The sequence below is a fragment of the Zootoca vivipara genome, chromosome 1, assembly GCF_965207765.1.
Source record: "Zootoca vivipara chromosome 1, rZooViv2.hap1.1, whole genome shotgun sequence".
Taxonomy (NCBI): Eukaryota; Metazoa; Chordata; class Lepidosauria; order Squamata; family Lacertidae; genus Zootoca; species Zootoca vivipara.
In genome coordinates, this window is record NC_142582.1 from 121305620 (window position 1) to 121332703 (window position 27084).

Sequence of the window (27084 nt, forward strand, 5' to 3'; positions counted from 1 at the left end):
TTAAACTTTGGCCTTGACTACAGATCTTTGTTACTGGTAATACTCATGCAAAACCTATCTTTGCAGCAAATTATGAAGGACAGATGGATCAATGCAGGGCACGAGGACGATGAACTTAAGCCTTTTGTTGAACCAGAGCTAGACATCTCGGACCAGAAGAGAATAGGTAAGCAGAGATGATGATCACCAGCATACATACTTAATAATGACAACCCACAATGGTTTGGGTTGTGGCTCAGCACCTTATTGCTTGCTTAAATGCTCAAATTTAGATCTTGGCTAATGTTGTCTCCCATAGCGAGGTGTTAAATTTGTTCCATTATTAAGTAGTAATTTTGTGTCACTACTCATGCTCGTAAAACATTGTATATTTAAGAAAACTTTCAATTTATTCTAGACATTATGGTTGGAATGGGATATTCTCAAGAAGAAATACAAGAATCTCTTAGTAAAATGAAATACGATGAAATCACTGCTACATACTTGCTACTGGGGAGAAAATCATCAGAGGTGAGTAAAATGCTCAAACCATGGCTGAGAACTACTGGCTTGTACCTCATGATAACTAATGCTCTATCATGTTGGGAATGAGTTAATAGCAAGCATTGAGCCTCACCTTCCCCTTTCTTCATTCATCACAGATGCAAGGAGGAAGTTAGAAGTAGAAGCTTCTAATCTCCTTGCAGCTGCACTGGAGGACGAGATGAGCAAGCAACTGAGGCTTATTGTGGCCCACTCCCATCACAGTAAACCATGGTTTATTGTGATGTCCACATTTGGCCCACAGACCTAGGTGTAAAGAAAAAACCTGGTTTGGCTCTTCAAGCATCTTGATATACATGAGGTAGCTTATTATTGACTCTTGCAGTCATCTTACCTCATCGAGCTGCCAGGTGCTTAATATTTTCCCATTCTTCTATTTAAAGAATTGATAATATTCATTTGACCGAGGACCACTCTTAATGCTTTCGTTCTATTTTAAGACTGACCTAGAACCTAGTTGAACAAGAACTTCTCGCCTCTAGGTTTGGCAAGGTTAGGGCAACTCTTAGACTTGCACCATAAGTGTGGGTCCTCCGAATTTGTGGAACTCCCATCAAGCGTGTTGCTGGCAAACTGAAGATAATTGCAGTGTGTGGAAGGAAATGTTCAGACTTCCAATAATATGTACAGTCTGCGCTTGGGTCTGGAGTGACCGGGTCCAGATTCAGCAAGCTGCATTGTCAACTTCGATTAGAGGCAGTGAATATATTTAAAATATTTCTGCTCCATGTTTTAGCATAACTCCTTTGAGGTGCTTTCCAGGCTTTCTCAAATTGTATTTACTTCAACTTATTGCTCTTGCATTCTTAGGTTTGACGAGAGTTATTGCCACAGGGTAACCACTATAGTAATATTTTAGTTAACATGACTTGTAGACTTGTGTAAGTGAAGGCAATAAATGACACATGCTCCTTATTGGCGTTCATGCTGTTATGGCCAGTTGAAAGTTACACATCATTTAAGTGAGTAGTGTGCATGACTTGCAATATTTTGTTTAGTGGTGACTGGGCTGCAAGACAAAGCACTCTGACACACGGTTCTTTGGAAGCATCCTTTTATTGATAAAGTTTCAGCCGGTTAGAGAAAAATGCAGTACATCACACTTGATCTTAGCCAAAAGGCTTTCACGCTAAAGCACTGCTACATAATTTGCCCTTGTTCTTCAGCGAAAACATGGTGCCCAAGTTCTGAAAACCAACCCTATTTTTTAATCCTTTTTATTTTCTTTCTCTTGGTGAGTTACCAAACTGAAGAATGTCAGGTTGACTAGTTATATAGAGAGCTTCTTTCTTCTGAATGAGACCAGTGGTCAGCATGCCTCATTGCTGTCAACACCTAAGTGCAGCATCTCTCCAGGGTGTCAAGGAGAGGAATTTGCTATCATGCTCTTGAAATTCTTTAATGGGAGGTGCTAGGAGGTTAGCCTGAGAGACCTGAGATGCACACAGTTCTCATAGCTGCCGCTAAGATGCTTCCCCCTATGTTTCACGGGCAGGGAATGGTCAGTTGCCTCCAGTTACGAGAAGTTCTGAAAGAATCTGTTTGCTCATGCCTCTAGCTCTTCCCTCTCATGTGTTGACTAATTTCCTCAGCTCACTCGTCTTCCCATTCAAATCCACAAAGCAGGTAACTCTTGGTTGTGCTTTGCCCTGTAGACACAAGGGAGTGTTGGACTTCAAGCTCCCTTTATAAATCCCTTTGTTATGTTTGGGGCCACAGAACTAATAATGCAAACTTTTCCCCTGTCTGCTTCTTTTCAGTTGGATGCCAGCGACTCAAGTTCCAGCAGCAACCTTTCGCTTGCAAAAGTCAGGCCAAGTAGTGATCTCAACAACAGTACTGGACAATCTCCCCATCACAAAGTGCAGAGGAGTATATCTTCCAGCCAGAAGCAGCGACGGTACAGTGACCATGGTGAGCGGCCTTCTCATTCTTTGGGAACTCTTGCTGTAGAAAGTCGATTGCAAGCTACCTTTTGAGAGAGTCTCTCTAAAACAGCCTTTCCCAAGCTTGGGTGACCCATGATTGGGGAAGGCTTCTTGAAAAGCTAAAGAAAAGATTGTGTTGAGAATGAAGAGTTCAGCATTTGCTGAACCATGGGAAGTTTTAATTTGGTATTGAGAGACCAATTCTATGCCCCAGCTGCTGTTATTGCAGATCTTGGTAATGCTTTGAGATAACTAGTTTCAAACATTCTCGCCATATAAATTCTAAAGTGATACAAAGGGTAGCCAGTTAGATACTTGGTGTGGTCCTGTTCTACTGCATAGCTGCCAAGTTCTCCCTTTTTTTAAGGGAAATTCCCTTATGCTGAATAGGCTTCCTCACGAGAAAAGGGAAAACTTGGCAGCTATGGTTCTACTGTGATAAGTATTTTTGCTAGTGCATGTTATGCCACCGCCACTTGATCAAATACTCATGGCAAATGGAAAGGGCAGTTGTTACAGAGAGTGATGGTTCTTTCAGAAGTTAAACTATTAGTCCTCTCCCAATTGCCCATGTCATCTCTAGTTTTACTTCAGAGAGATTTCCCTTGCCAATAATGGCTATCAATGAAAATGTCTACATTGTACTTACAGAGATATTTCATAGAACTATGAAGAGATGTCATAGAACTATGAAGAAATTCTAGACATATATTTCAAATATCTAGGAGCTATCTTCAAATACTTCAGGAACTTCATATCCAGATGTATTTGTATAGGATTTGACCCACCCAGAAATACTTAAACCCTTTCTCCCCTCACCCTACCACAAATTGAAGAGCCATAAAGACCTCCTAGCATCTCCAATTCTCACTAACTTTTTGAGTGTCCTGGTAAAAGGGAGCCCCATCATAGGTTTGGTTTCTATTGGCAATACTGACCAAGAAACTTCTTGGGCAGGCAATAATTTCCTCCAGAAGAGACAAGTTCATTGTTTTGTTCTGCCGTGTGGATCAGTTTCATTGAGACCTTTAGGTGGTTTCAGTATGTTGTTTTTTTTACACAGAAGGCTCCCTCACCTTTATAGCAGTCTATCATTAATAAGTTACTTTTAGCCAACTGCAGCAGGTTTTTCTGGAATGCTTAGCTTTATATTGTACATTGGTGGCAAAGATGACACCCAAAATTTGAGGTAATCTACAAACTACAAACCTACTTAGGGGGTATTTTGTAAATCTTCCAGACAAAAAATCGGAATGTGGAGTGTCACAAATAAACTTGTTAAATTACTCCTAAGTATGAGGTGTTAATAGGGACGTGGGTGGTGCTGTGGGTTAAACCACAGAGCATAGGGCTTGCCGATCAGAAGGTCGGCGGTTCGAATCCCCACGACGGGGTGAGCTCCCAGCTCCTGCCCACCTAGCAGTTCGAAAGCACATCAAAGTGCAAGTAGATAAATAGGTACCGCTACAGTGGGAAGGTAAACAGCGTTTCCATGTGCTGCTCTGGTTCGGCGTGGAAGCTGTACGCTGGCTCCCTCGGCCAGTAAAGTGAGATGAGCGCCGCAACCCCAGAGTCAGTCACGTCTGGACCTAATGGTCAAGGGTCCCTTTACCTTTTTTATGTAGTGTTAAAATATTCATTTTGGACTTTTCATTTCCCCCACAGTGCTTTCTGGCAAAAATATTTATATCACACAACTACAGGTTTGGTTGGCTAATGTGTTGCTTTTCCTTATCAGTTTAATCGTGTGTGCTTGCTTTGTCAGTACACCCCCTGGCATTCATAGTTGTTCTAGAGAAGACTTAATTAAGTACCTTGTGAAATTTCTTAGAAAAAGCACAAAAGCCCCTTCTTTCTATCCTACTGTGTGTGTGTGTGTGTGTGTGTGTGTGTGTGTGTCTTTGTTTTCTTTTTTGACACTATTAGGTCAGCCTGTATTTAAAAGAACTTGGGGGACTGGGTGTTCAACAGTATTTCTTTGAATTTCCTCTCTCCTGAGCAGCTGTCATCTCTTCAACAAAGTCTACTAGTTATGCAGAGCAGCAACACACAGGCGTTTGCCTTGTATGACCTAGTAAAAGCAACCTTCTACTGAGCTGAATGCACTGCAAAGTTTTAACTGCAACCTGAGAAGGGGCAGCTTTTTCTCATGGAGCCTGGCTTGAAGTAGGCAAGCAAAAGTTGAAAGTTTCAGCTTTTTATTTTAGTGCAAAGGTTTCAAAGAGAACCAGAACTAAAACAGCCATCAAATGTACTGAAACATCAATGCAGAGACTCAAAATCAAATCTTAAAAAGCCTGGGAGAACAAAAAAAAAAATCTTAACTTGGCACCAGAAGGACAACAATGTTGGTGACACATGAACTTCTCTAGGATTTCTCTCTTGTAGACACCCTCTGAGCTTCAGGTGGAGGGGACCACATGATGAAGAGCCTCCATAGATCACGTTTAGGTATGGATAGGTACATCCAAGAGAAGGTTTTCCATTTGATATAACCATGTAGTACTTTATACTCAATACCAGCATCTTGAATTGGACCTGGAAGCTAACTTGAAGCCAGTGCAGGTCAGAACAGAACAATGAGGTGTGTTCATAACAACTGCTTTCTAGTTAAAACTTGCTGCCATACTTTGCACCAGCTGAAATTTCTGGACTTTCAACTCGTGTGTTCAGCTCACTACACCAATCTGAACGTTAATCATGGCTCATTGCAGCTAAGCTATCCAATTCCAGATAAGTTGGTAAAAGAATACTCTGAGCCCTCAAGGCAACTTGAGCCACTTCTGAAAAGTGATGGGTTCAAGGGCACCAAAAGCTACACGCCAGATCACTCAGAGGGAATATGACCTTTACTATAGCTTGAATCTCATGCATCTGGACTGCAGAACCACCTACTAATTGTCTCTCCAGCCACGTTCAGGCATTCTTCTGAAAACATGAGAATTCCTCCTCGCAGGAGAGTTTCTATGTGTAATCGGTGTAACCCTCTTCAGACTTTGCAATACTTGTGCAAAGGCCTCAAGAGCAGCCCACATTCTCTTTATTCTTTATACTGTCATCGTTGTACAAAACCGTATCTTAAATGCTTTTGATCCTCACCACTGAGCTTCTTCGTTGTTCTTTTTCATGGGTTGATCAAGGACACATACTACGGTAATACTACTCTGTCTTAGGATATCTTGGAATCGAAATGTCTAATCCATTCTCTGTGTTTTTTCAGCTGGTCCATCTGTTCCTCCAGTGGTGGCATATCCAAAAAGAAGTCAAACTAGCACTACGGACAGTGACCTCAAAGAAGAAGGTATCCAGTCTCGGAAATCTAGCAGCAGCACTGCTGGAGGAAGAGGAGTTGCTCCTGCTAGCCCTATGCTTGGGAATGCCAGCAATCCAAATAAGGCGGATATTCCTGAGCGCAAGAGAAGCTCTGCTGCACCCAATGTAAGTCATGGGATTAAAAAACAAACCAACCATAAAGAGCTTGTTTGCATGGACATCTTTCTCTTTAGTTATCTCTTTGGCTTAATGTATCAGAAGTAGTTTATGGCATAGCTAATTTACAAGGTGTCCAACCACCAACTGTTCATTGCGCATTTTGGAAGCACTGCACAATGGGCTTTGCAAAGGGCCTTTCCTAGCCCCACCCTTACCTGCCTCGCACCTGATATCAGGTGAGGGACGAGTGGGTGCGCCTTGCCTGAAATGGCCTCGTGCGTGAAGTGGAGAGGTCTGACAGCCCAGATATTTTGCCCTCAGAATTGTATCTTGGGAGAGGCTGGAATCAAGCTTCTAACTTGCACATTTCCTTGCCTTCCGACCTCACCGTGGAGGGAAGTGAGCAATGCTATGGCAGGTCTCTCATTCAGATAGTTGTGGTCCCCCATTTCTCCCTGCAGTGGTGAGAGTTTGTGAACCATTCTGAGTCCCGGTCTTTGTATGTCCCTCGGAAAGGTCCAGGAGGGAATGTAACACCCAGAGAAGCACAGTATGTTCCTCCAGAGGGGGAGGCTCCTGAGGACAACCTTACATGTGGGATGAGTCTTCCCTCTTACTGGATAGGCAGGCTCACATGCTCAAAGATCCTTGCTTGGGGGAGGAGCCATCCTCCGATCTCCAGTTTAGCCATGCTTTCCGTTTGGAAAGGAGAGTCGTGGATGCTCAGCGCACACACGTTCCTTTGTTTTCTTTTTCTGTGTTTTTTACCTTATTTTCCTTGCTTGGATTTATCATTGAGATCTCAGCAGAAGCACCTGGAAAGTAACACCCAGAGAAGCACAGTACCGTATGTTTCTCTTAGTCTTTTCTGACTCAACCAGTCAACGCTATAAAGATATATGACAGCAAAAGTATTTTTCTTCCTTTTGAATCTGGCATAGTTCTGCGATTTCCATTGTAAATTCTGCAAGATGTCTGGGATCTTGATAAATTTGGTCAGGGGAAGTTGTTCAACAAGCCTTTGCTTGTGTCATATTGCAGGCAGTGGAAGACCCTATCCTGCCTGAATTCCCCCCCCCCAATAAAACAAATAAATTACTTTCTGTCACCATATGCCCCATACCAGTTTTTAGCTAGTTGCAGTTTGTGTGTGTGTGTGCACGCGCGCATGCAAATACATGTGTCTCCGCTACTATAATGGTGTATACCCGTTATATTTTCCTTTTCTGGAGTACTAAATCTTCAAAGAACATGCACAGGATAATTGAGCATGCCCCGTCTGTTTTCCTTTACACTTTTAATTAGCCTGCTTTTTATCAAAGTGTTTTGCTTAGCGCTAGGACTTGGACAGAGACAACAGCTTTTGCAAGATTTCCCTTGCCAGTGAATGCTAGACTCTGTGACCTCCTTTCTTCTTGCAGCATTCCTTGAAACTTAGAGTGGGGGGTGGTGGTAATAGAATTGCCTGTTTCATTACTAGTCCTTATTGGTATTTACCCCACTCTTGATTCACTGCACTATTCAGGAGGGAGGGAGATCACCCCTTTCAAGCTCTCCCTGTTGCCTCTAAAGCCTTTCCCCTGATCATATGCTTTGTCTGTTTTCAGTGCTTCTTAACACTTTTTAAAAAACCATTCTGTTATCCACTAGCTCTTCTGTCATTCCTGGAAAATTGACCACCGGCTTGGGCATATCTCCACACTCTTTCTCTGTAAAGACAGAGGCAAAGTAATTATTTAACTTTCTTTGTGCTCCTGCCCCAAAACAAAATGTCATTTTTGAGTGGGCTTGTGGTTCTCTTCCTCTGTGTGTATGTGTACATATTTAAAAATGTTTTGTCCAACTCTTCTGCTCTATATCCTTTCTATTCTTTGTTTTAACTGTGTTTTCCTTCCAGCCTTGCTTTTTTGTGTTAAGTTTTTGTTCTGTTTTCTATACTTCCCAGTGAACCTAATAATAATATTTAAGAGTTGTGCCTCGACGTCTGTTAGCCTCTGAATTGTACAGTATTCTTATTTGGCACGTAGTTTAGTTGAAAAATCCTTTATTTCGGAAGAACCATGAGATGTATATTAGCTGTAAGATAACTTGGAGCCTAAGCATAATCAAATAAACCTGCTTTTTTGTAATAAGATCATGGGTGACCCTTTCTTTTCTTTTTGGAAATGGACAAATGTGTTCTTTCTTTTTTAGAACAACACTGCACCTGGGGCCATGACGCGGCGAAATACATATGTTTGTAGCGAAAGAACAACCGCAGACAGACACTCAGTCATTCAAAATGGGAAAGAGAGCAGGTAAGGGTATTTTAGGGGGAAAGCTTTCCATACTACAAAAATGTCAGTTTTTCTCTTTATGGTACTGTTCACCAGACCTTCATCCCGCAGGATATCAGAGAGGCGCAAAGATAATAAAAGCAAGGCAGCTACATAAATGTTGACCTGCGTTGAATTTTTTTGGGGTGCCATTTAACACTGGGAACATGTATGCAACTCTTTTTCTTCTGCAAATAGTAAGCATGAACAATAGCTAAAACAGATGCGGTGAACCTTTGGCCCCTGAGAGGTTTCTGAACTACAGTGCCCATCAGCTAGAGCAGGCATCCCCAAACTTTGGCCCTCCAGATATTTTGGACTACAATTCCCATCTTCCCCAACCACTGGTCCTGTTAGCTAGGGATCATGGGAGTTGTAGGCCAAAACATCTGGAGGGTCGCAGTTTGGGGATGCCTGAGCTAGAGCATGCACCAGATAAGCTCACTACTTGACCTTAGAATTACCTTGATAAATCCTAACTTGACGTCCCTGAAAATATGCATGATCCAGCCAATGTGAAGCGCTTTAAATTCAGCAGATGTCAATAGAGATTTGCACTGCAACCCTATGCATGTCTATTCAGAAGTAGGTCCCACCAAGCTGAATGGAATTTATTCCTGGGTAAGATTAAATTTGACTGGATTATGCTGATGATTGTTCGTGAAGTCTGCAGAATCTATATGTAATGTTTGTATGCTTGCTTCTGTTCAAAGCTCCCAGTTGAGTTTTCTTTTAGTGTTGAGGCTTTTCCTGAAGCAAAAGGAAAGGAGGACAGCACCAAATATATATAATTTCAGTTTTCAGCACTTTTCCCATGCTGAGAGATTTCTTTCCTGGCTTACAAGTCCTAAAGTAGGGTAGAGATCTAGATTCAGTATCTATGAAAGCGAAAATGACTTCTATGGAAACGAGTCAAAGCATGGAAGATGCTGGAGGTGATGGAAGAAAATTGCATGTTTTATTTCTGAAAGCACTCAGGTGTGCATTTCAGCTGCATCCACTATTGGGAGAGGCAGTAATTCATTACTTGTCTCCCGAGTAAGGAATGCTTTTGTCTTCTAGAAGAACAACATACAATATGTCATGTGTGTTGTCTACAACATGTGCTAAGTGCATTGCTGCAATAAAACAGGGGAATAAGACTAAGGGGTGGGTTTTTTGCCTCCAAAGAAGAAACACATGGGATATGTTCCACACTGCAGTAATTTTTTTAAGACTAATTTATTTAATAGCTATTTTGGGTTTTTTTTGCATTGAACCCAAAGAAACATCTGTGTGTATTGTTCACGTGTGAATGGCACGCATGCGCACACACTCTTATGTGCTGCATTCTTAAATAATTCCATGTTTCTTTGGCATCTCACACACCACAATAAATTCCAGTTTAAACCATATTCACCTGCAAGTCTGCTAAATACTCACAGTACTGCTGCCCTGGAAACAAAGGGTTGTATCCCGTGGAGTCATCCCATTCACACAACGATATCCATTTGTGCAACAGAAATCCCCCCTCCCTGCACGACCTCCTCAGATCTGATCTAAAGGGGTTTTTTTGGGGGGGGGAAGCCTGAATACACTTTGGAAGGTGGGGGATATTTCCACTGCACAAGCAGACGTCCTTGCGCAAATAGGGCAACTTTGTCAGAAACAGCACAAAATGCATTAGTCTCTGATTTCAGGCAGCCTCTCGGTTTTCTCAGCTTGGGATTCACTGCTTTTCCCCCACCAAGCATTTTTATTTTTTTTAAAGGCTGAGTTGTTGCTCTGCAGTGCAGTAAGACACCAGCATGGCATGAAGAAACCTTATGGGAAACAAATTAGCTCATTCTTGTGGATGACTAAATTGCCTGTCGTCTCCCACCAGGGCCTGTAATCCACTGGAGAATATGCAGCTCAGACAAAGGAGGCGTTGGCAGAAAAGAAGCAAGATGGGCAGTTCACTATGACAGCACAGTGAGAAGTAGAGTTTAAGATTCCTGGGAAGGCCTGTAGTTTCACCCACGCACCCGTGGAGGATTTTGTGTGTGCATGTTTAACGACACAACTGCTTTGAGTTGTCAGTTGTGAATATTCATATAAAATCCAGTGTGCAGAGTAGTTCAATGTAAACTGCATTGTGGCAAAGGTTAACAGAATCCTGCAGGGTAATAATTTGTGCAGGACCTGTGTGTCACACAAGACCCCTGGAATTTGATATTTCACTTTACTAGTTCCGAATCATGCACCCTTGAACCTCTCAAAAGAATGGTTTCTGCCCTTTAATTTTTCAAATTGAAAAAAAAAAAGTCAAAGTGGTTGAAATACAACTGATTGTGTTTGAACTGGCTTTGGCAGGTCACTAGATAGTTCAGTAACGGAGGTTATTCGGAGGAGAAAAGCCTGGTATATTTTTGTCTCTGAGGCTGTGCAAAGTAGGTCGTCTTTTCAAATTGGGCACACTTGTCATTGATTGTGTAAGCCAGAGACAGAATGTTTCATTCCAGTGAATAAGGATAGGAAGACTGGTCAGTATTTGAAAGATCTGCAAATGACCACTTCCTCTACTGGCACGATTGGAAGAGCCTGCCTTTTAGACTCGCTTTTTGTCTCTGGCCACCCATAACTTTTTTGTTTCTGTAGTTCTTGGCTACCTAGAACACCTGGTGGCACTTGCTACAGTTTACATGAAGAACGATGCATATTGCTAAGGCATAAAAAAACTTAAGACGAGCCCTACTGGATCAGACCAAAGGCCTATCTGTCCAATATTCGTTATCGGCACCCAGATCCTAAGGGAAGCCTCGAAGTAGAGTAAAAATGCAATAGTACTGCCCTACTCATGATTCCCAGGAATGGGTATTCAGAAACATAGTACCTTTGATACTGGAGGTAATATAACCTTCATGACAGTAAGAGCTGTTTGACAGTGGAGCAGACTCCCTCAGGAGGTGGTGGACTCTCCTTCCTTGAGGTTTTTAAGCAGAGGTTGGACGGCTGTCCATCATGGATGCTTTAGCAGAGATTCCTGCATTGCAGGGGGTGGGACCAGATGACCCTCAGGAAGCCTTTCATCTCTACAATTCTGTGTTTCTCTTATTCTATTACTAGTACCCATCAGTAGTTTTTTCTCTCCATGAATTTGTCCAATCCCCAAGTTGGTTGTCATCTTTCAGTAGTGAATTCCATAATTTAACTGTGCTTAAGAAGAGTCTATCCTGCTAACTTATCACCGTAAAAGGCAGTAGCTAATTTAGAACATGAACTACGAACTGGAAGTTCTTGGGTGGAATCCTAGCCACCCATGAACCTGGTGGGAAGTCCCATGCCATCCGTCCTGCTCCGCAGTTCTACACTTGTAATATGGCCCTGGGTTAACATGCCTTAGTCAGGATGTATTTTGTCCTCTGCTGTTACGGATCATAAACTATTCAACTCCTTTCTGTGACATGCTAATTAAAGAAGATTTGAGCTTTCATATCTTTTTGGAAACCATGTGCTATTCTGGGTAGCAATGGGGTGTCTGTCCGTCCCCACTATCTGAAGCCCTGCTACCTGAATTCCAACCTCCCTTCAGCTGCAGGGTAGGAGGAAGGGAGCAAGAGCATTGCAGAATATGGGACTGAAGTGAGCAGTGCTTGATTGATTTTGAGTAACGCAAGAAGTGAGGGATATGTTTGCAGTTATAAAATACATAACTTGTGGGGTGTGAAGATTTGGCCGGAAACGCTTGGTCTAGTACTTTTCCCCCAAAGCGGGGAACTCCTAAACAGCATTTTCAGTCTTGTCGTAGTCTCCTTTGTCTTGCAATGGCAGGAGAAAACGGCGTAGAGACTACAGTTGCATGTAACAGTAAGCCATAGTTTAGCAGTGTGTGTATTAAGGAACAAAGTGAATGCTAACCACAGTTCAAGTTCTGTTACTTGAACATAGATGGAAAAGCTCCCAGTCCACTCCTTGTTCTAAATGGTTTAGTTTCAGCATTGCATGCAAATGTGGTCAGTGAATTCCCTTTTGACTAGAAAAACTATAGCAGATTGCATAATTTTTTAATTGGCATAGGACAAGTATTTGCTTAGGTTTCACTACTGCAGTAGTGAAATGGCCTTGTTGTTGTTGTTGTTGTTGCTGCTGCTGCTGCTGCTGTTGTTGTTAATAATTTTAAACCCACCATTTCTCTGTTTACTCAAGGCTGCTTGCAGATTAAAAACAAGAACTGTTAAAAACATAGAAAAAGCAATCATGAAAAACAGTTAAACATTGGTAAAACTAAAACTATATACATATATGAAACCTAAACATGCAAATAATTACAGTAAGAACAGCACACGGCCAGCCATTTGTATAGTCAAAAGTAACTTAGGGAAGGAAAGAGGTTCAGAGGTAGAGTACATGTTCGCATGAACAAGATCCCAGGTTCTAGCCCTTCCATCTCTAGTTAAAGGTTTTGGGTAATAGGGCTAGGCGTGAGTTCTGCTTGAGACCTTAAGAGAGATTTTTGACATTCCGAGTAGACAGTACTAAGCTAGATGGACAAACAACCTGCCTCTCAATAGAAAGGAGCTTCGTATGTTTGTGACCAGCAAGGAAATGTTCCCCTAACCCGTTGTGGACTTGACTGTGCATATGAGCATTCAGTCTAAGTTGGAAGATGTTTGTGGGAGAAAAGGTGTTCACTTTTGAGTTTGCATCTTTGTCATTGGTCCATCCTGCTATTCTTTCTGCTTCTGCCTGAACCCAACCCCCCCCCCTCGCAGCCTGGCTGAAATGTTCGCTTATGCAGCTAGCCCTGATACAGTTTGTACTACATCCTCCACCAGTGTTCGGCTGCGATACCAGAAGTCGATGTCCATGTCGGCTTCTGTGCACGCGAAGATGATGTTACCTCCAGTAAACAATGGTGCAGATAACTTCAGGTCTATGTAAGAAATGCTGGCATTGTTGTGAAACTAACTGGCACCCATTGTTGCTTAACTCCGCGCTAAGGAAATTCTAGTTCTAGATAGTGCTAGAAATTGATGCTACCTAGAAGGTGTGTTCTCTCCCCGCCCCCGCCCCCCTTTAAATTTTGGTGGTCAAGGTTGTTTGTGCTGTGATCCCTTAATGAACACCTTGAGTGTTCTTTACTGCTGTCCAAATTCATTCAGATAACGTAATATATGTTGTGATTTTGTATAGCTTCGGAAAATATTAGAATTAATATTTTCGATTAGAGTGATATTCTGGAAATCTCTTCTCAGATTATCAACATAGAAAATACTCAGTTCCTTTCTTGCAGTAGGGGTTTTCTTTTTGCCCTGCAAACCCAGGTTTTTAGATCTCCTGTTTGCTTCTAGAGTGTTTGTGGTTTTGTTTTTTTTAAATGAATCATTTATGTGCTGCAGTAATGCTACCTCTGGATTGTAATCTATAAACCTTGCTCTGTACCATATTGTAGAGGTACCTAATGCTCCTTGTAAAGATGTACAGGCAACTTTTCATTTACTTGCAATCTATTTGTGCGCAAGACCCACCCCAGGGTCTCCTCATATGGTAGAGGGCGTCCTCTTTGGGCTCCAGGGAGTGTCTCTGTGTGAGCTGGAGGGGCAGTTGACTCGTGGGGAAGCATTGATTGCTGCTGTGCTACCCCACATGTCACCTGTTAGGCAGTGAAGCTGAGCAGCTCAACAAAGTCCTGCTGCCCCTCCGGCTCACGAGGAGACCTCTTCAGGCTCTGAGGTGGGTCTCCTCGCAAGCCATTAGAACTCTCCAGGGTGCTCCCCCATTTTATGCGATTTTGCGTATGCACACAGGAGTCTGGCCCGGAACATAAATTGGGGGGGGGGGCACTACCTGTACTGTGTACTGTACAGATTTGAGTTTCTCCGGTGGAATTTTTTTAACTTAACCCGTGATCTTATTCCAGCGCTAATCCTGATCAGAGAACTCCAGTTGCTTCAACTCACAGCATTAGCAGCGCAACAACACCTGACCGTATCCGTTTTCCTAGAGGAACTGCCAGTCGCAGCACTTTCCATGGCCAGCTGAGAGAACGGCGCACGGCCACTTACAATGGACCCCCTGCATCACCCAGCCTGTCTCATGAAGCAACCCCACTTTCGCAGACGCGAAGCAGGGGCTCCACTAACCTGTTCAGTAAATTGACTTCAAAGCTGACGAGGAGGTATGTATTTTTTTTATTTTTTATTTAAAAACCATATTTGCAGCAGAAATTTGCTTGGCACAGTAATTCTTCATATCCAAGAACTTAATCTAACCATGCTGCAATTCAGCTTTTACAGGTTTAATATTCACCTTCCAAGTGGTGGTGGGGTTTCAGTTGACATACATAGAACTTAGCTTTTAGTATTTGCCTTTTCTTTTATCAAACCTATATACACACTTCCCCAAAAAGCAATGTGGTTGCTCTGGTGCTGCAAAGAGGATTATGGTTTGCATCGTTAATCTACAAGACCGTTTACTTAAATTGTGAGGGGTGGGAAAGCTAGTTTAAATCAGCTCATCTTTAGAAGGCTAGGCATATCGAGTAGTGGCCTGCAGTAATGATGAACAATGTAATTGGCTAATAGCTGAAGTTTTCCCTTGGGAAGTCTAATCAACAGAAGCCCACTTCAGCCCTTTGCAAGAAGTGAGATTTTCTTTCTCGCCCACTAGCTAGTACAGGGGTGCCCAAACTTACCTCAATGAGGGCTGGTGCCACCAGCGCCAATTGTGCTGTAGGCTGAAGCGTGCACCCATACACATGCGCACATGCGATTTCCAGTGCACTTCCAGGTTGCTGGAACACCGGAAATAGCTTGTGCGCATGTGCATGGGCCTCCTCCGGCCCAGAAGCATGCCAGAAATGATGCATGCGCACGAGCTATTTCCGACGCTCCAGGGACCCGGAAGTGGGTAGCCGCGCCGCACCGTTAAGAGCGGGCGGCGGGGGTCACTAGGGGCCACATAAAAAAGAGCATTGTGGGCTGCATCCTGGCCTTCGTTTGGGGAAGCCTGAGCTAGTATAAGACTAGCTGAACTTTTCAGGAATCCTGACACTTTGAAAGCTTATCTACTCTGTAGCTTCACATACTGTTGGTTAACCGCTGAGGTATACCCAGGAGAATGAGTAGTCAGTATTCCATAGAACGCCCCCTAAAACCCTAGCTTTAGACACCTCAGGATGTAGTGATTCAAAGCTTCCTAAAGAAAGCAGAAGCAGATGGATAGCCTAGGTGCTGGTGTGCAGGGTTGCGACTGCTAGTCCCAAAACGGGAAACTGAGAAATGTAAAATATAGTTCCAAACTTAACCACCTTTGTATTTTGCAAGTACTGTAAGCTTTCACTTGCTTATGAGTTACAACTTTGCTGTTTCCAGGACATCCTCCAGAAGCAGGAATGGCCTCATAGATATCTGTCTGTGCTCAGAAGAGTGTTCTTAACATGAATCTCTTAGATGCAGTTTCCTATAACAGATTTATGCATACCACTAATTAACTGAAGGGTGCAGAATGCCTTGGGGTTGAGGCTGCAGCTGGTGCAGAACCGAGCAGCTAGGTTGCTTGTGAGTGCAAACTACGGCCAGCATGTAACACCTTGCTTGTGGGATTCGCACTGGCTGCCAGTTTGCTACCAGGCCAAGTTCATGCTGCTGGTACCCACATATAAGTCCCTGTACAGCTTGGGACCCAGTTATTTGACCGACAGTGTCATACACCCAGTAGATCACTGCAGTCTGCAGGAGAGTCTTTCCTGCAAGTTCCGAAGATCTCAGAAGCCCACTCTGCAGTAACTTGGAGCAGGGCTTTTTGCGTGCCAGCCCCTCTCCTGTGCAATAACATTCCTGTCGAAGTATGACAGGCACCCACTATCCGGAAAGATAGTGGAATTTTCATTCCAGTAGGCTTTACCAGTAGGATAAATTGATCTTTTTCAATGTGTGTCCACTTGTTAAAGAGTTTAAATATATTTGGGTTTTATTTTTATTTTTCAACTGTTTTTAATTATGTATAAATCCCATTGGGACAGTGGTTTAGAAGGCATTAATAAATTAATTACAGTAATAGTAGTAGTAGTAGTAATAGTTTGGTTTCAGAGGACATCGTTTTTATGTAGAGAGCCCCAGTCCTCAGCATCTCTAACTAAAAGGGATCTCAAGTAGCAGGACTGGGAAAGAGATTGACTTGAGAAGTTCTCCAGGCTCTCAGGCCAGATGATGTGACAATGTCGAATAGCTTTTGTGTGTGCTTTGTTGTGACACAGCGCTCATTCAGGAGAAGGAGATAAACACTGAGCTGTCTTTCTGTAAGCCACTGTTGTTGGACCACTGAGATATATATTTTGCTCAGCCTGTTTCAGTTAATGTAGTTTTACCATTTAATACAGCCATATATATTTCATCCTTGTCCACCCTTCACAGATCTTGCAGCCTTTGCAGATCCAGTGTCTGTGTGTCATCTGTCATGCATTTTTTTTGGGGGGGGGGGAGATTTCGAAGAACTCTTAGGCCTCACTACTCAGCTTCACAGGCTTTCCAAAACATTCAGAGGCTTCACTTTAGAAGCCACTTAGCTGTTTCAATTTAAATGATTCTTGTAAGGGGATTCAAGTGTTACAGTGCCTTGCCTGGTTTGTCAGTATTTCCTTTTGCACTTAAGACTCCTAAGCGATAATTGGCGCTGTAATTATTTGCTTTTCACACCTTGAATAAGCTGTTCTGCTGCATCAGCAGTTCGCAGTATTTGTGTCCTTTCACAATGTGATTATAGACTGAAGTTTTCAAACTTCCATTCTAGTTCCGCTTGAAGTTTTGTTGTCACTAATAGTTCTTTTTTAGGGGCTTCTGGCTGCTGTAGAAATTAAGCATTTTCCCTGTCTGTGAGCACAAGGTCTTGCAGTCCTGTTTTTTCCTGTGTGCATTAATTGGAAAGGGTTATGAAGTCACATTCAGCCTAAGCTCTGAGTCCTGTTCCTAGAAGATACTCTATTTCTATTCTGGGTTTTGCTTTGTTTTTTGGTAACCCCAAGGGCTTTAAAAGTCACCCTTTGCACACAACGCTAAACAATGGTTTAGTGTAACTTGCTGGACAGTAGAGATTTGCTGCAAGCCTCAGGCTTGGGTACTCCATTTCCTCCTATGCAGCTGGGGAAAAGGAACTTGGTCAGAATTTAATTTAACTTTGCACAAAACCTGGTTTGCCGCACTAGACAGTTTCTTTTTTAAAAACAAAAAGCCAACTTAAAGCCATAGGTTATGAAGTAGGCTTGTTCAGCTACAGTTTGCTTTAAACCACTCCTCCTGGTTTGTACATAACAATATCAAGTTTTATGGAAAGCAAAGCTAAACTTTGCTGAAGTTCTCCCCACTGCCCAGGAGAGGAAGAGGAGACAATGCATGCCCAACACAACTCTTACTTACTCGTGAACATAGTACTAAACCATGTGTCTACTGTACATAGGCAACTGTAATATAATTTGCCTTTACTTGGCTATCAAATTCAGAAAGCGGAAATGATGTGAAGGATTTCTCATATGTGCAGGGGAGTGACTGGGGAAGAAAGTGTTGTATTCTCCTTAACACTGAAGATCCATCCATTCCAATAATCATCATGTATTTCCAGAGTAAATTTGAAACTGTTTCCGTATTTCATTGAGCTAGTCTTATGTGTCTCGCTTGTTGAATGGATTTTCAAATTTCATACCAACACATTTTAATTATTATTTTGGCTTAATTTCTTTTAGAAACATGTCATTCAGGTTTATCAAAAGGTAGGATTTTACTTCTATTTTCAGAACCAGCTCTCGCAATTAACATTGAATTTGGCTTTCTAGCCTTGGTTTTTCTTTAAAACAAATTGAAACAAAACTAAACTTTCCGCTGAGAACTAAATACTCTTCACATACCCAAGATAAGTAAAGAAATTCATTAACCAATGAATAATCCCTATGGATCTCTGGCACCTGAATAATAATGAAATGCAAAGCATGTCTTATGCGCTCTACTTACTTTGATAGTACCAAAAAATAATTTTGTTCTTTATACTAATATACTTAGCATGCTTATGATTGAAAAATGATATGTTCAGTAATATTGATTAAAAGTGTAATACAAAGGTAAGTAATTCTCTACTTGCTTTATCAATCTTAATTTCAGTTTAAGAGCCATTTTAGTTTATTTGCCACTCACTGGTGATAATATATTTGGAACCTAGTCCTGGCTTTTTACTTCTTTAAAAATACAAATAATACCCTGAAGATCTATCGAGACATTGTCAGAACTATAAACACCTCTCTTGTTAGCAACATGCTTGGTTGAGTTTGCATTCATGGTTCTGGAATGGAGATATGTTTCTCAGCTGTTTGATGAAGAGAGCATTGTTAGGCAGCATTGGAGGTAAGGATCTCCACTGTTTGCTTGGTATTCACAGAAAAAGTACGGTAGAAGTAGTTACATTTAGCCTGCCACATTTGAGAACCAGCTAAACAAGAGAGCATTTGTATGTTAAGGTAACAGTAGACCAGGCAGTTTGAAAGAAATTGAAGTGCAAGAAATGGGTACGGTTCAAGCCATCCTGCAGAGATAGCATTGCGCTTGCCACACATGGCTTTTGACATGTGAATTCATAGCTTGTGGCAAGGAAGGAATAATTGGTCGTCGTCCCCTTTCACATAGTTTTTGGTTTCTAAAAGATTAACACACACCCCACTATGCGTACGAGTGTTGGCCAATTCAGAGTGTCTCTGCTATTCACAGCGCTGCTGGCATTAGAGAAATGGCACAGCTCAGTGGTAGAGAACTGGGCCCAAAGTAACAAAAGGAATTTCAGTAAGGGCAAAGTTAAGGTTCTGCACTGTAAGCTTTGGCGCCACAATTTAACAAGGATATTGACAAGCTGAAAAGTGTGCAGATGATGAAGGGTCTGTAAAGCGAGCCTTATGAGGAACGGTTGAAGGAATTGGGAGTCTTGAGCCTGGAAAAGAGGAGACTGAGAGGAGATATGATAGCCATCTTCAAAGAGCTTAAGGGCTGTCACATGAAGGATGAAACAATCTTGTTTTCTCCTGCTTTGGGGGTTACAAGAAAGGAGATTCCAGCTGGACATAAGGAAGATCTTTCTTGACAGTAAGAGCTGTTTGACAGTAGAACAGACTCCTTGAAAGGTTGTCGACTCTCCTTTGGAGGTTTTTAAGCAGAGGTTGGATGCTCATCTGTCTTGGATGCTTTTAGTTGAGATTCCTGTATTGCAGGGGGTTGGACATGATTACCCTTGGGTCCCTTCCAACTCTACCAGTCTATGAATCTAAGCTAAGGAACACAAAAATGGGTTTGCCCACATCTGGAGTGGAGCCTTTAATCAGGGCACAGTAGTTTTCCAGATTAAGCTAGAGTTAAAGTTTACGATCTTTGGGACACACTAATAATAGGTTACCCAACGGCAAAAAACGAGATAGAGCCCAGGCAGTTTCCGTAAAACCTGTTGCTGTATCATTGATTTTAAGTGTCTGGTTGCCTGTTTCATCAGCTGAGAGGCAGTTAAATGAGCTGCAGCAGTTCCTAAAGTGTGTTGATTATTATTCAGAGCTTTGAAAGTACAAAAGTGTCGTGTGATGTCTCTAAATAGATAAAATCCTATTTTGTCCTCTAAGGCTAGGTAAGACATCTCCACAATGTATGGTCACTTATGGAACTTTCATTAAAGTTGGATGGTCTCCAGTGACCACCTGTGGTTGCTCCCATGCTTTTAGGCCTTCCCCACTGCGATACCTGCTTTTTCTGTAATGGATACATAACATTTGCAGTACCCTGGTTTGTGATATGGCTGCATTGAATGTTTTATCACTTCACTTATTTATGTGCCTTTAACCTGTTCTGCTAAATATTTTGAATCCCCTGAAAGCACAACCTTAGCTGGACTGCTAGACATCCTTAATTTAATTTTGCAGTGCAAATCTGATTATTAGTGCACTTTGTCAATTCCAATAGTTAGCCAGTGCTTTGTTTACAGTACAGTAGACCTACAAATTATGGGGGGTTATGTTCTGAGGATAGTGCATAAAGCCAAAATTGTGTATCAACAAAACACATTGGGTGCTAATGGCAGGTAGGGTTGCCAAAGCCCCCCCCCCCAGATGCCCCCCCTTTCCACTCCCTTTTTAATTTAAAAAAAATTAAGTTTTGCCAAGTGCATAATGCTGAGTGCACACAAGTTAAATGCTCATCACTTGTGGGCCTACTGCATTGCTCTTTTTAATTTTGAAATATTTATTTTGTGCCTTCCCAAAGAGTGCCAGCTGGCTAACAAAGAAGAGGAATGCAATATGTAAATAAAAAATACAATCTGCCAGTCAAATTAGAGTCGAAACAAAATTTAAAAATTCCTTCCGGAGGCACCTTAGAGACCAACTACGGTATGTTTGTTATTGGTATGGGCTTTCGTGTGCAAGTGTGCATGCACACGAGCTCATACCAATAACAAACTTAGTTGGTCTCTAAGGTGCTACTGGAAGGAATATTTTTATTTTGTTTCGACTACGGCAGGACAACATGGCTACCTACCTGTAACTCAAATTACAGTGAAACACAAAGGTATCATCATAACAGGGCACCAAAGGTATTGTTATAACAGGGCAGCAAAACCATCAGGATAGGATAACAAGATCAGTCAAAAAACAAAGTTCACTAAAACCCCTTCCACCACCATCCTAAGGATGTCCACCTGCTTGTGCAATGGAAACCCACTTGCATGGATTTTGATTTTTCTTCACCGGTCAGCAGGACCCCTAACCTTCTAGAGGACATCTGGGGGGGGGGGCTGCAGGGACAAGAGAAAAGGAAGCTCAAGTAGATGCTCACTCTCACTAGGTTGGCTTTCACCCTGTATGGCCCCAAATTCTTTTTAAATGTGACATTCACTTTTTGAATTCTTCAAGAATCCTTTTTATTTCATGCATGCAAAGGAATAATTGTATAGGTGAATCAACCACAACTGAATTATCAGATGAATTTCATGCTTCATTTCTTGAAGCCATCCTGTTTGTGCAACTGGCAAGTGTCTCATGAAAGCCATATGTCAGGCATCCCCAAACTGCGGCCCTCCAGATGTTTTGGCCTACAACTCCCATGATCCCTAGCTAACAGGACCATCGGTCGGGGAAGATGGGAATTGTAGTCCAAAAGTTTGGGGATGCCTACCATATGTTCTTCTGGGGCCTCATTGCAAATATTTATGTGCCATGAATTCTGTCATTCTAAGAACATCTCAGTCACTCTTAATCAAGTGGACAGGGAAGGGCCTTAGCTCAGTGACGGATAATCTGCTTTGCATGTGGAAGGTCCCAGGTTCTATCGCTGGCACCTCCTGACACCCATCTGAATCCTGGAGAGGTGCTGCTGCCATTTGGTATAAATAATACTGAGCTGAATGGGCCAGCAGTCTGACTCAGTAAAAGGCAACCTCCTACATTTCTGTGATAGGGTGCTTAATTTTTATCTTGAAGCATGTTCCATTTTTGCCGTTACAAAAAGATTTTGAACTAACAGTTGGTGCATTTACTTGTACAAATTCCCTTTACAGTGGTACCTCGCAAGACAAATGCCTCGCACAATGAAAAACTTGCAAGACGAAAGCGTTTTGCAATCTTTTTGTTGCCTCGCAAGACGATTTTTCTATGGCCGTGCTTCGCAAGACGATTTTCTTTTGCTTTTTTTTCCGCTTTGATTTGTTTACATTGGAAAACCGCAAGATGAAATTTTCGCAATACAAAACAACTCTCGGAACGAATTAATTTCATCTTGCGAGGCACCACTGTATATAACTGGATTGACAAACCAATGGATTGTGGGATAAGATGGCAATTCAGTATCTTACTGGATTCTGACTATTTCCGGAATACCTCAACTTTCTCCATGCATTCGTATTGCCATTCAGAAAGTTTATTCTGTGTTCTTACACTCCATTAGAGTTCAGTAGCTCTATTGCTCCAATGTGAAGTAGTCAGTGAAGCTCATTTGGAGATTGCAGCCAAATTCAACATACCACATAGTCGTTTAAATCCCTTGAATCCGAGTTTGTTCCAGTTGCTTTCTGTGCAGTGGTGGAGCAAATGGAATAGAAGAGAATCCCTTGCAGATTCTTTCCTCCGTTCAGCATGTTTTGCTGCACAGATGAAACTACAAATTGCAGAGATGAGCAGTAAACTTTTTACAGAGGTGTGGATATACTGCAATTTGCTGGATTTATAGCCTGCTTATTGTGAATATCCCTGTGCAGAAATTTTTGCAGAACTTCTGCATTCCAAGCTAATCAAAAGTCTGTATCAAATTAACACAAAACCCTACAGAGGGCAACAAGGGTGGGACTGAAAGGGTTGGGGTAAGGTCTGTGTGTAAAGCATTTCCCTCCCTTCTAAGTGCTTTCAGTTCAGCATTTGTGATCAAAGCTAAGGTGTTAAATGGAGCAGAACAAACAGTGTATAGGAAGGATTTCCCACTCTTCTGTTGCATACCTACCCAACTGCTGAAAATCATATCTATCGACAGAAGTTGGTTTTAAAGAAGGTCTTCACATTTTCTTCCCACTATTCTCTGCAGCAGTTCAAAAGTGCCTTGCACTATTTCTGTTTATTTCTAAAGGTTTATTCTTGACAGGTAAGACAGAGGAATGCTAAGTGAATTCTAGCTGGAAACTCTCTTAATATAGGAGAAGCAGTTACCAGCCGATCATGAGATTCGTCCATTTATATATAAACAGAGAGATGACAGGCTGGACAGTCCTGAAAATAAATTTTGATGGGCCTTGTCTGGTATACCGGAACTGAATTTCTAGTGTTTGTAATTTATTCTTCCTGCCTGCCTAACAGTTATGTGAGCAGCCCAATGCTTAATCGAGCACCATTGTTGCAAGTCCTTTCTGTTGTCACCAGAATCTTCTTTTGAGGATCACACATAGCTGTCTTCTTGTAGATCAATGTACAGCCCTAATAGCAAACGTTTGAGGCTTCCAAATATATTTTATTTGGACAAAGGCATGTTTGATATTCTGAGTCTACTAATCATTTGAATGTTTAAAGCCAAGCATCTAATTGCAAATGTAAATTGTTAAGTGAGATGTTGCTATGCAGTGTTCTGCCAACTTTTATCCATACTAGTGTAAGATTTGTCTTCTCTTTCCTGCTTTCTTTGTGCTTCGGCATTGTTTCATTGAGGCTCCCAACTGAATATGAGAGGAACGGGAGATATGAGGGCTCAAGGTGAGGGCAACTATTTTTTGCTTAAAATGTTAACCTTAGATGTTTTACACTCTTTCCCTCCCCTCCCCTCCTTCAAGGGATGTAAGCAGTAGGACACTGGTGGTGGTATCTGTCAAACTTAACGAATATGTAAAACTAAGATTGCCTCCTATACTCAGCTGTGATTAAATCACTTATATTACATGATTCTGACTTTTCATGTATATACCCTGACAAAAATCTAGCCTCTCAGAGCTATGCAATGACTATTAGATTGTAGCTGAGAGAGCCAGCAGATTACAGGACAGTTCAAAAAAGAGACTTCTCCAATTGGCCTGAAATTGTCATTGAAAACTCTCTGCCATTGTCAAGTAGAGAATGGGAAAATATAAGAAGAAATGTTTTTGCCTACAGTAGAAGGCTTTTCTTTTTTATTATTACCTTTTAGCACAAAGGCCAGATTCATGTGACTAAGAATTAATCACAGAAATGTCTATAAGAGAGCCTTGGTTTTGAAAGGTGGGCTCGTTTTCCTACATAAGTTCTAGGATTTCATTAACAGATATGAAAACCTGGATTGAATTATGCTGAGATCCTGTTAGAAAGACTCAAATACTGGATTGCGGAATAAAGTGCTGCTCCTTTCTTTGGACACTACTTGAAACAATTAACCAGCAGCATTCATTCTATAGCTGCTGGTCTTGCTTGCTGCTTTCACTAGATCACCAAGTTTGATAGTACGCTTCGATTCTAATCACCGTAGTTGAACATTTTCCCGTCACTTACAATCCCTTCCAGTTTTGTCTGCAGAGTTTATTCATTTTAAAATAAAAGTAGAGGTTAATTCTATGATCCTTCCTGGAACTAAACTTAAAGGGCAGTTTTCCAACCATAGTTACTTGAATGTGATAGTTTTTTGAAAAACTGCTCTCAACTTGTAGGAAAGTGGGAAGTCAGTCTGAAAGTCCTCATCTGCTTCCAGCAAAGATGGGGGGAAGGGGTCCTAAGGGATCACATGTAATTGATTGTTGTTGTTTAGTCGTTTAGTCGTGTCCGACTCTTCGTGACCCCATGGACCATAGCACGCCAGGCACTCCTGTCTTGCACTGCCTCCCGCAGTTTGGTCAAACTCATGTAATTGATAGTGCCCCGCATTGGGAAGAGTTAAATTGTGACACGCAGAGTTCTGCATTAAAAGTCCCCAGCACCACAGCCGAACTCAAATTCTACATGTGGTGTATTATGCATATTTGGCACTCCATGATGATGGGAAGTGGAAGATTATTTGGAGCAGAGAGAACCAGTGTCCTGGGAAAGGTTGCATCACACCCACACATGTGACTTCTCTTTTTCACATCTCCCCCTCCGAAACCTGTTTTTGTAAGGGGGGGGAAGGAAACCTTAGAGGAGAGCGACACGTATTTTCATATGACATTTCGTTGGCTTTAGCTCTATTGGGTTTACCCCCTAATTCAGATGTTGCTAGGCACTAACGGGATCTTTTAATCGCAACGGGGCTTGGTAAGCAGTTGCCAAGAGAGCATGCTTAATAATGCATGCTGCAAAGTCTTATTACTAACATAATGGCTTTCACTGACATAACAACTCGGAAAGGAAATGGGCTCATCTGGTTATGAATACTAAGGCTTTGTTTCCTTTCAGCCGCAACGTGTCCGTTGACCAGAAGGATGACAACAAAGAAGCCAAGCCCCGTTCGCTACGATTCACCTGGAGCATGAAGACCACCAGCTCCATGGACCCTAACGATATGATGAGGGAAATCCGAAAGGTCCTGGACGCCAATAACTGTGACTATGAACAGAGGGAGCGCTTCTTGCTTTTCTGTGTCCATGGAGACGGCCACGCAGAGAACCTCGTGCAGTGGGAGATGGAGGTGTGTAAGCTGCCAAGACTGTCGCTGAACGGAGTTCGCTTCAAAAGGATATCGGGAACATCCATAGCTTTTAAAAACATTGCTTCCAAAATTGCCAATGAGTTAAAGCTGTAATGGGAAGAGCAATCAAGTTTGTAAATTTAAAAGTAGCAAGTTTCAAGTGGATTTTTTTTGGTTTTGTTTTGAGAACACCAATGGAAATGTATAGAATAATATTTAGGGCAATAATTTCTGCATCTTCTGAATCATGATATTAAAACTGTTGAGACAAGCTGCTGAGCTGGGAGGGAGAATTGGACTTTTTATATATATACATATATATATATATATATATATATGCACTACAGCATTAAAGTTGCCTACTATGTAAAATATTATTCCCTTCTGCTTTATTTCCATTGCTCCGATTCTTGGCGAACAATCTGAAACACACAAATATATACATTTGAATATTCCTCTTGTTTGTGTGGATGTGTGAATGTACCGTATGTGTGTATAATTATAATATAAAAAGTATTATATGTAAACCATTTAAAGCATTAGAGCTGTACTGGTACCTCTTTTTTGGGCTAATTTTGGTGCTATAATTGAAATGGCCAAGATGGAGACACTTAAGAATACGTTAAACAAAGCTAACGAGTTCACCAGTAAATGCAGGCTTTGCCATTCACTGCTGTGTTTAAGAATAGTATGAAGGGTTTGGGTTTGTGGTTGTGAACAGTATTCCTGTGGTTTCTTATTTGCTCTCATGAGGTAACTTAAAACTCGTGTTATTTTTTCCCCTTTTTCTCAAGTCTTGCAATCTTTCTCCCACCTATTTATTATTATTTAAGTCTGGAATCAAAATTAAAACTACACCTTTGTGATAATTAAAACTGTGGGGAAATGCTTCAAGTTTTTATTTTTTCCTTGCTAAGCAAAAGTTGAGCATTTTATCTTCTTGATCTTTTCTCCTCAAGGTTTTTACTAGAACAAATTGCAATTTTTTTTGGTCATTTTATTTTGGGCCACTTTGCTCTTGCATTGCTCCTGTTCACTCCAGTGGGGCTGGTTCAGGGAACTTTCCTGGGGAATTGTGCACGTAACGTCTCCTTTTTAACACAGATGGGCAGTATCCAGCCCTCCCCTTCTGCTACCGCAAGGCAATTGTACTAGCAGAACAGAACTTTCCCCACCTCTCCTCTGTAGTCCCCACCCTCGAAATCAGCTCTGGAAGGTTGGGGAAGCCTCCCAAAGAGATCTGGGGGCCATGCGCAGAGATAGGAGAGGAAATGGAATAGCCACTGTTCCAGAGGAATTCCACTGGCACTGTTAAGTTGAGGTAGAAATGTGTTTATCAGCAGACTTACTGGAACAGTCCCGTGTTGGGGGTTATCCAGTGGTGGCTTTGTGTTATAGAAGCTCTTTCATTAGCACAAGGCAAGGCACCCCGATTTCATCAACCAATTGCAGTCCTCTATACCAGTGGTCCTCAACCTTGGGCCTCCAGATGTTTTTGGCCTACAACTCCCATGATCCCTAGCTAGCAGGACCAGTGGTCAGGGATGATGGGAATTGTAGTCTCAAAACATCTGGAGGCCCAAGGTTGAGGACCACTGCTCTATACCATAACCCGTACTATTCAGGGGTTTCCCCCAGTGTTAGAAACTGAGATATGAAAGCTAGGAGCTAAATGGCACCTTAAACCTAGGTTATGGGCGCAACAACAGAATGGCACGCTTTTTTAAATAAGAAGAATACAAAGCTAAAAATGAACGAACTGCGGCTAAAGTATTATGTTCATTTTTC

At 41.9% G+C, this 27084-nt stretch overlaps 1 protein-coding gene across 8 annotated transcripts in view; it reads left to right on the forward strand.

The window, feature by feature from the left end:
- Nucleotides 1-25835, forward strand: part of MARK3 (microtubule affinity regulating kinase 3) — a 66606-nt gene extending 40771 nt beyond the window's left edge. For 2 of the 8 annotated variants that reach the window (XM_035105356.3, XM_035105337.3), the window contains 9 exons: nucleotides 67-166; nucleotides 398-510; nucleotides 2304-2457; nucleotides 5692-5909; nucleotides 8097-8200; nucleotides 14100-14357; nucleotides 17916-17942; nucleotides 23379-23423; nucleotides 25065-25835. In XM_035105356.3, the coding sequence (XP_034961247.1) occupies nucleotides 67-166; nucleotides 398-510; nucleotides 2304-2457; nucleotides 5692-5909; nucleotides 8097-8200; nucleotides 14100-14357; nucleotides 17916-17942; nucleotides 23379-23423; nucleotides 25065-25410 (1365 nt within the window). In that variant the 3' untranslated portion in view covers nucleotides 25411-25835. Of the gene's footprint in view, nucleotides 1-66; nucleotides 167-397; nucleotides 511-2303; nucleotides 2458-5691; nucleotides 5910-8096; nucleotides 8201-12951; nucleotides 13117-14099; nucleotides 14358-17915; nucleotides 17943-23378; nucleotides 23424-25064 lie in introns of all 8 variants that reach the window. The other 6 variants (XM_088673499.1, XM_035105347.3, XM_088673501.1 and 3 more) reach the window with 4 other exon arrangements.
- Nucleotides 25836-27084: the final 1249 nt, after the last annotated feature.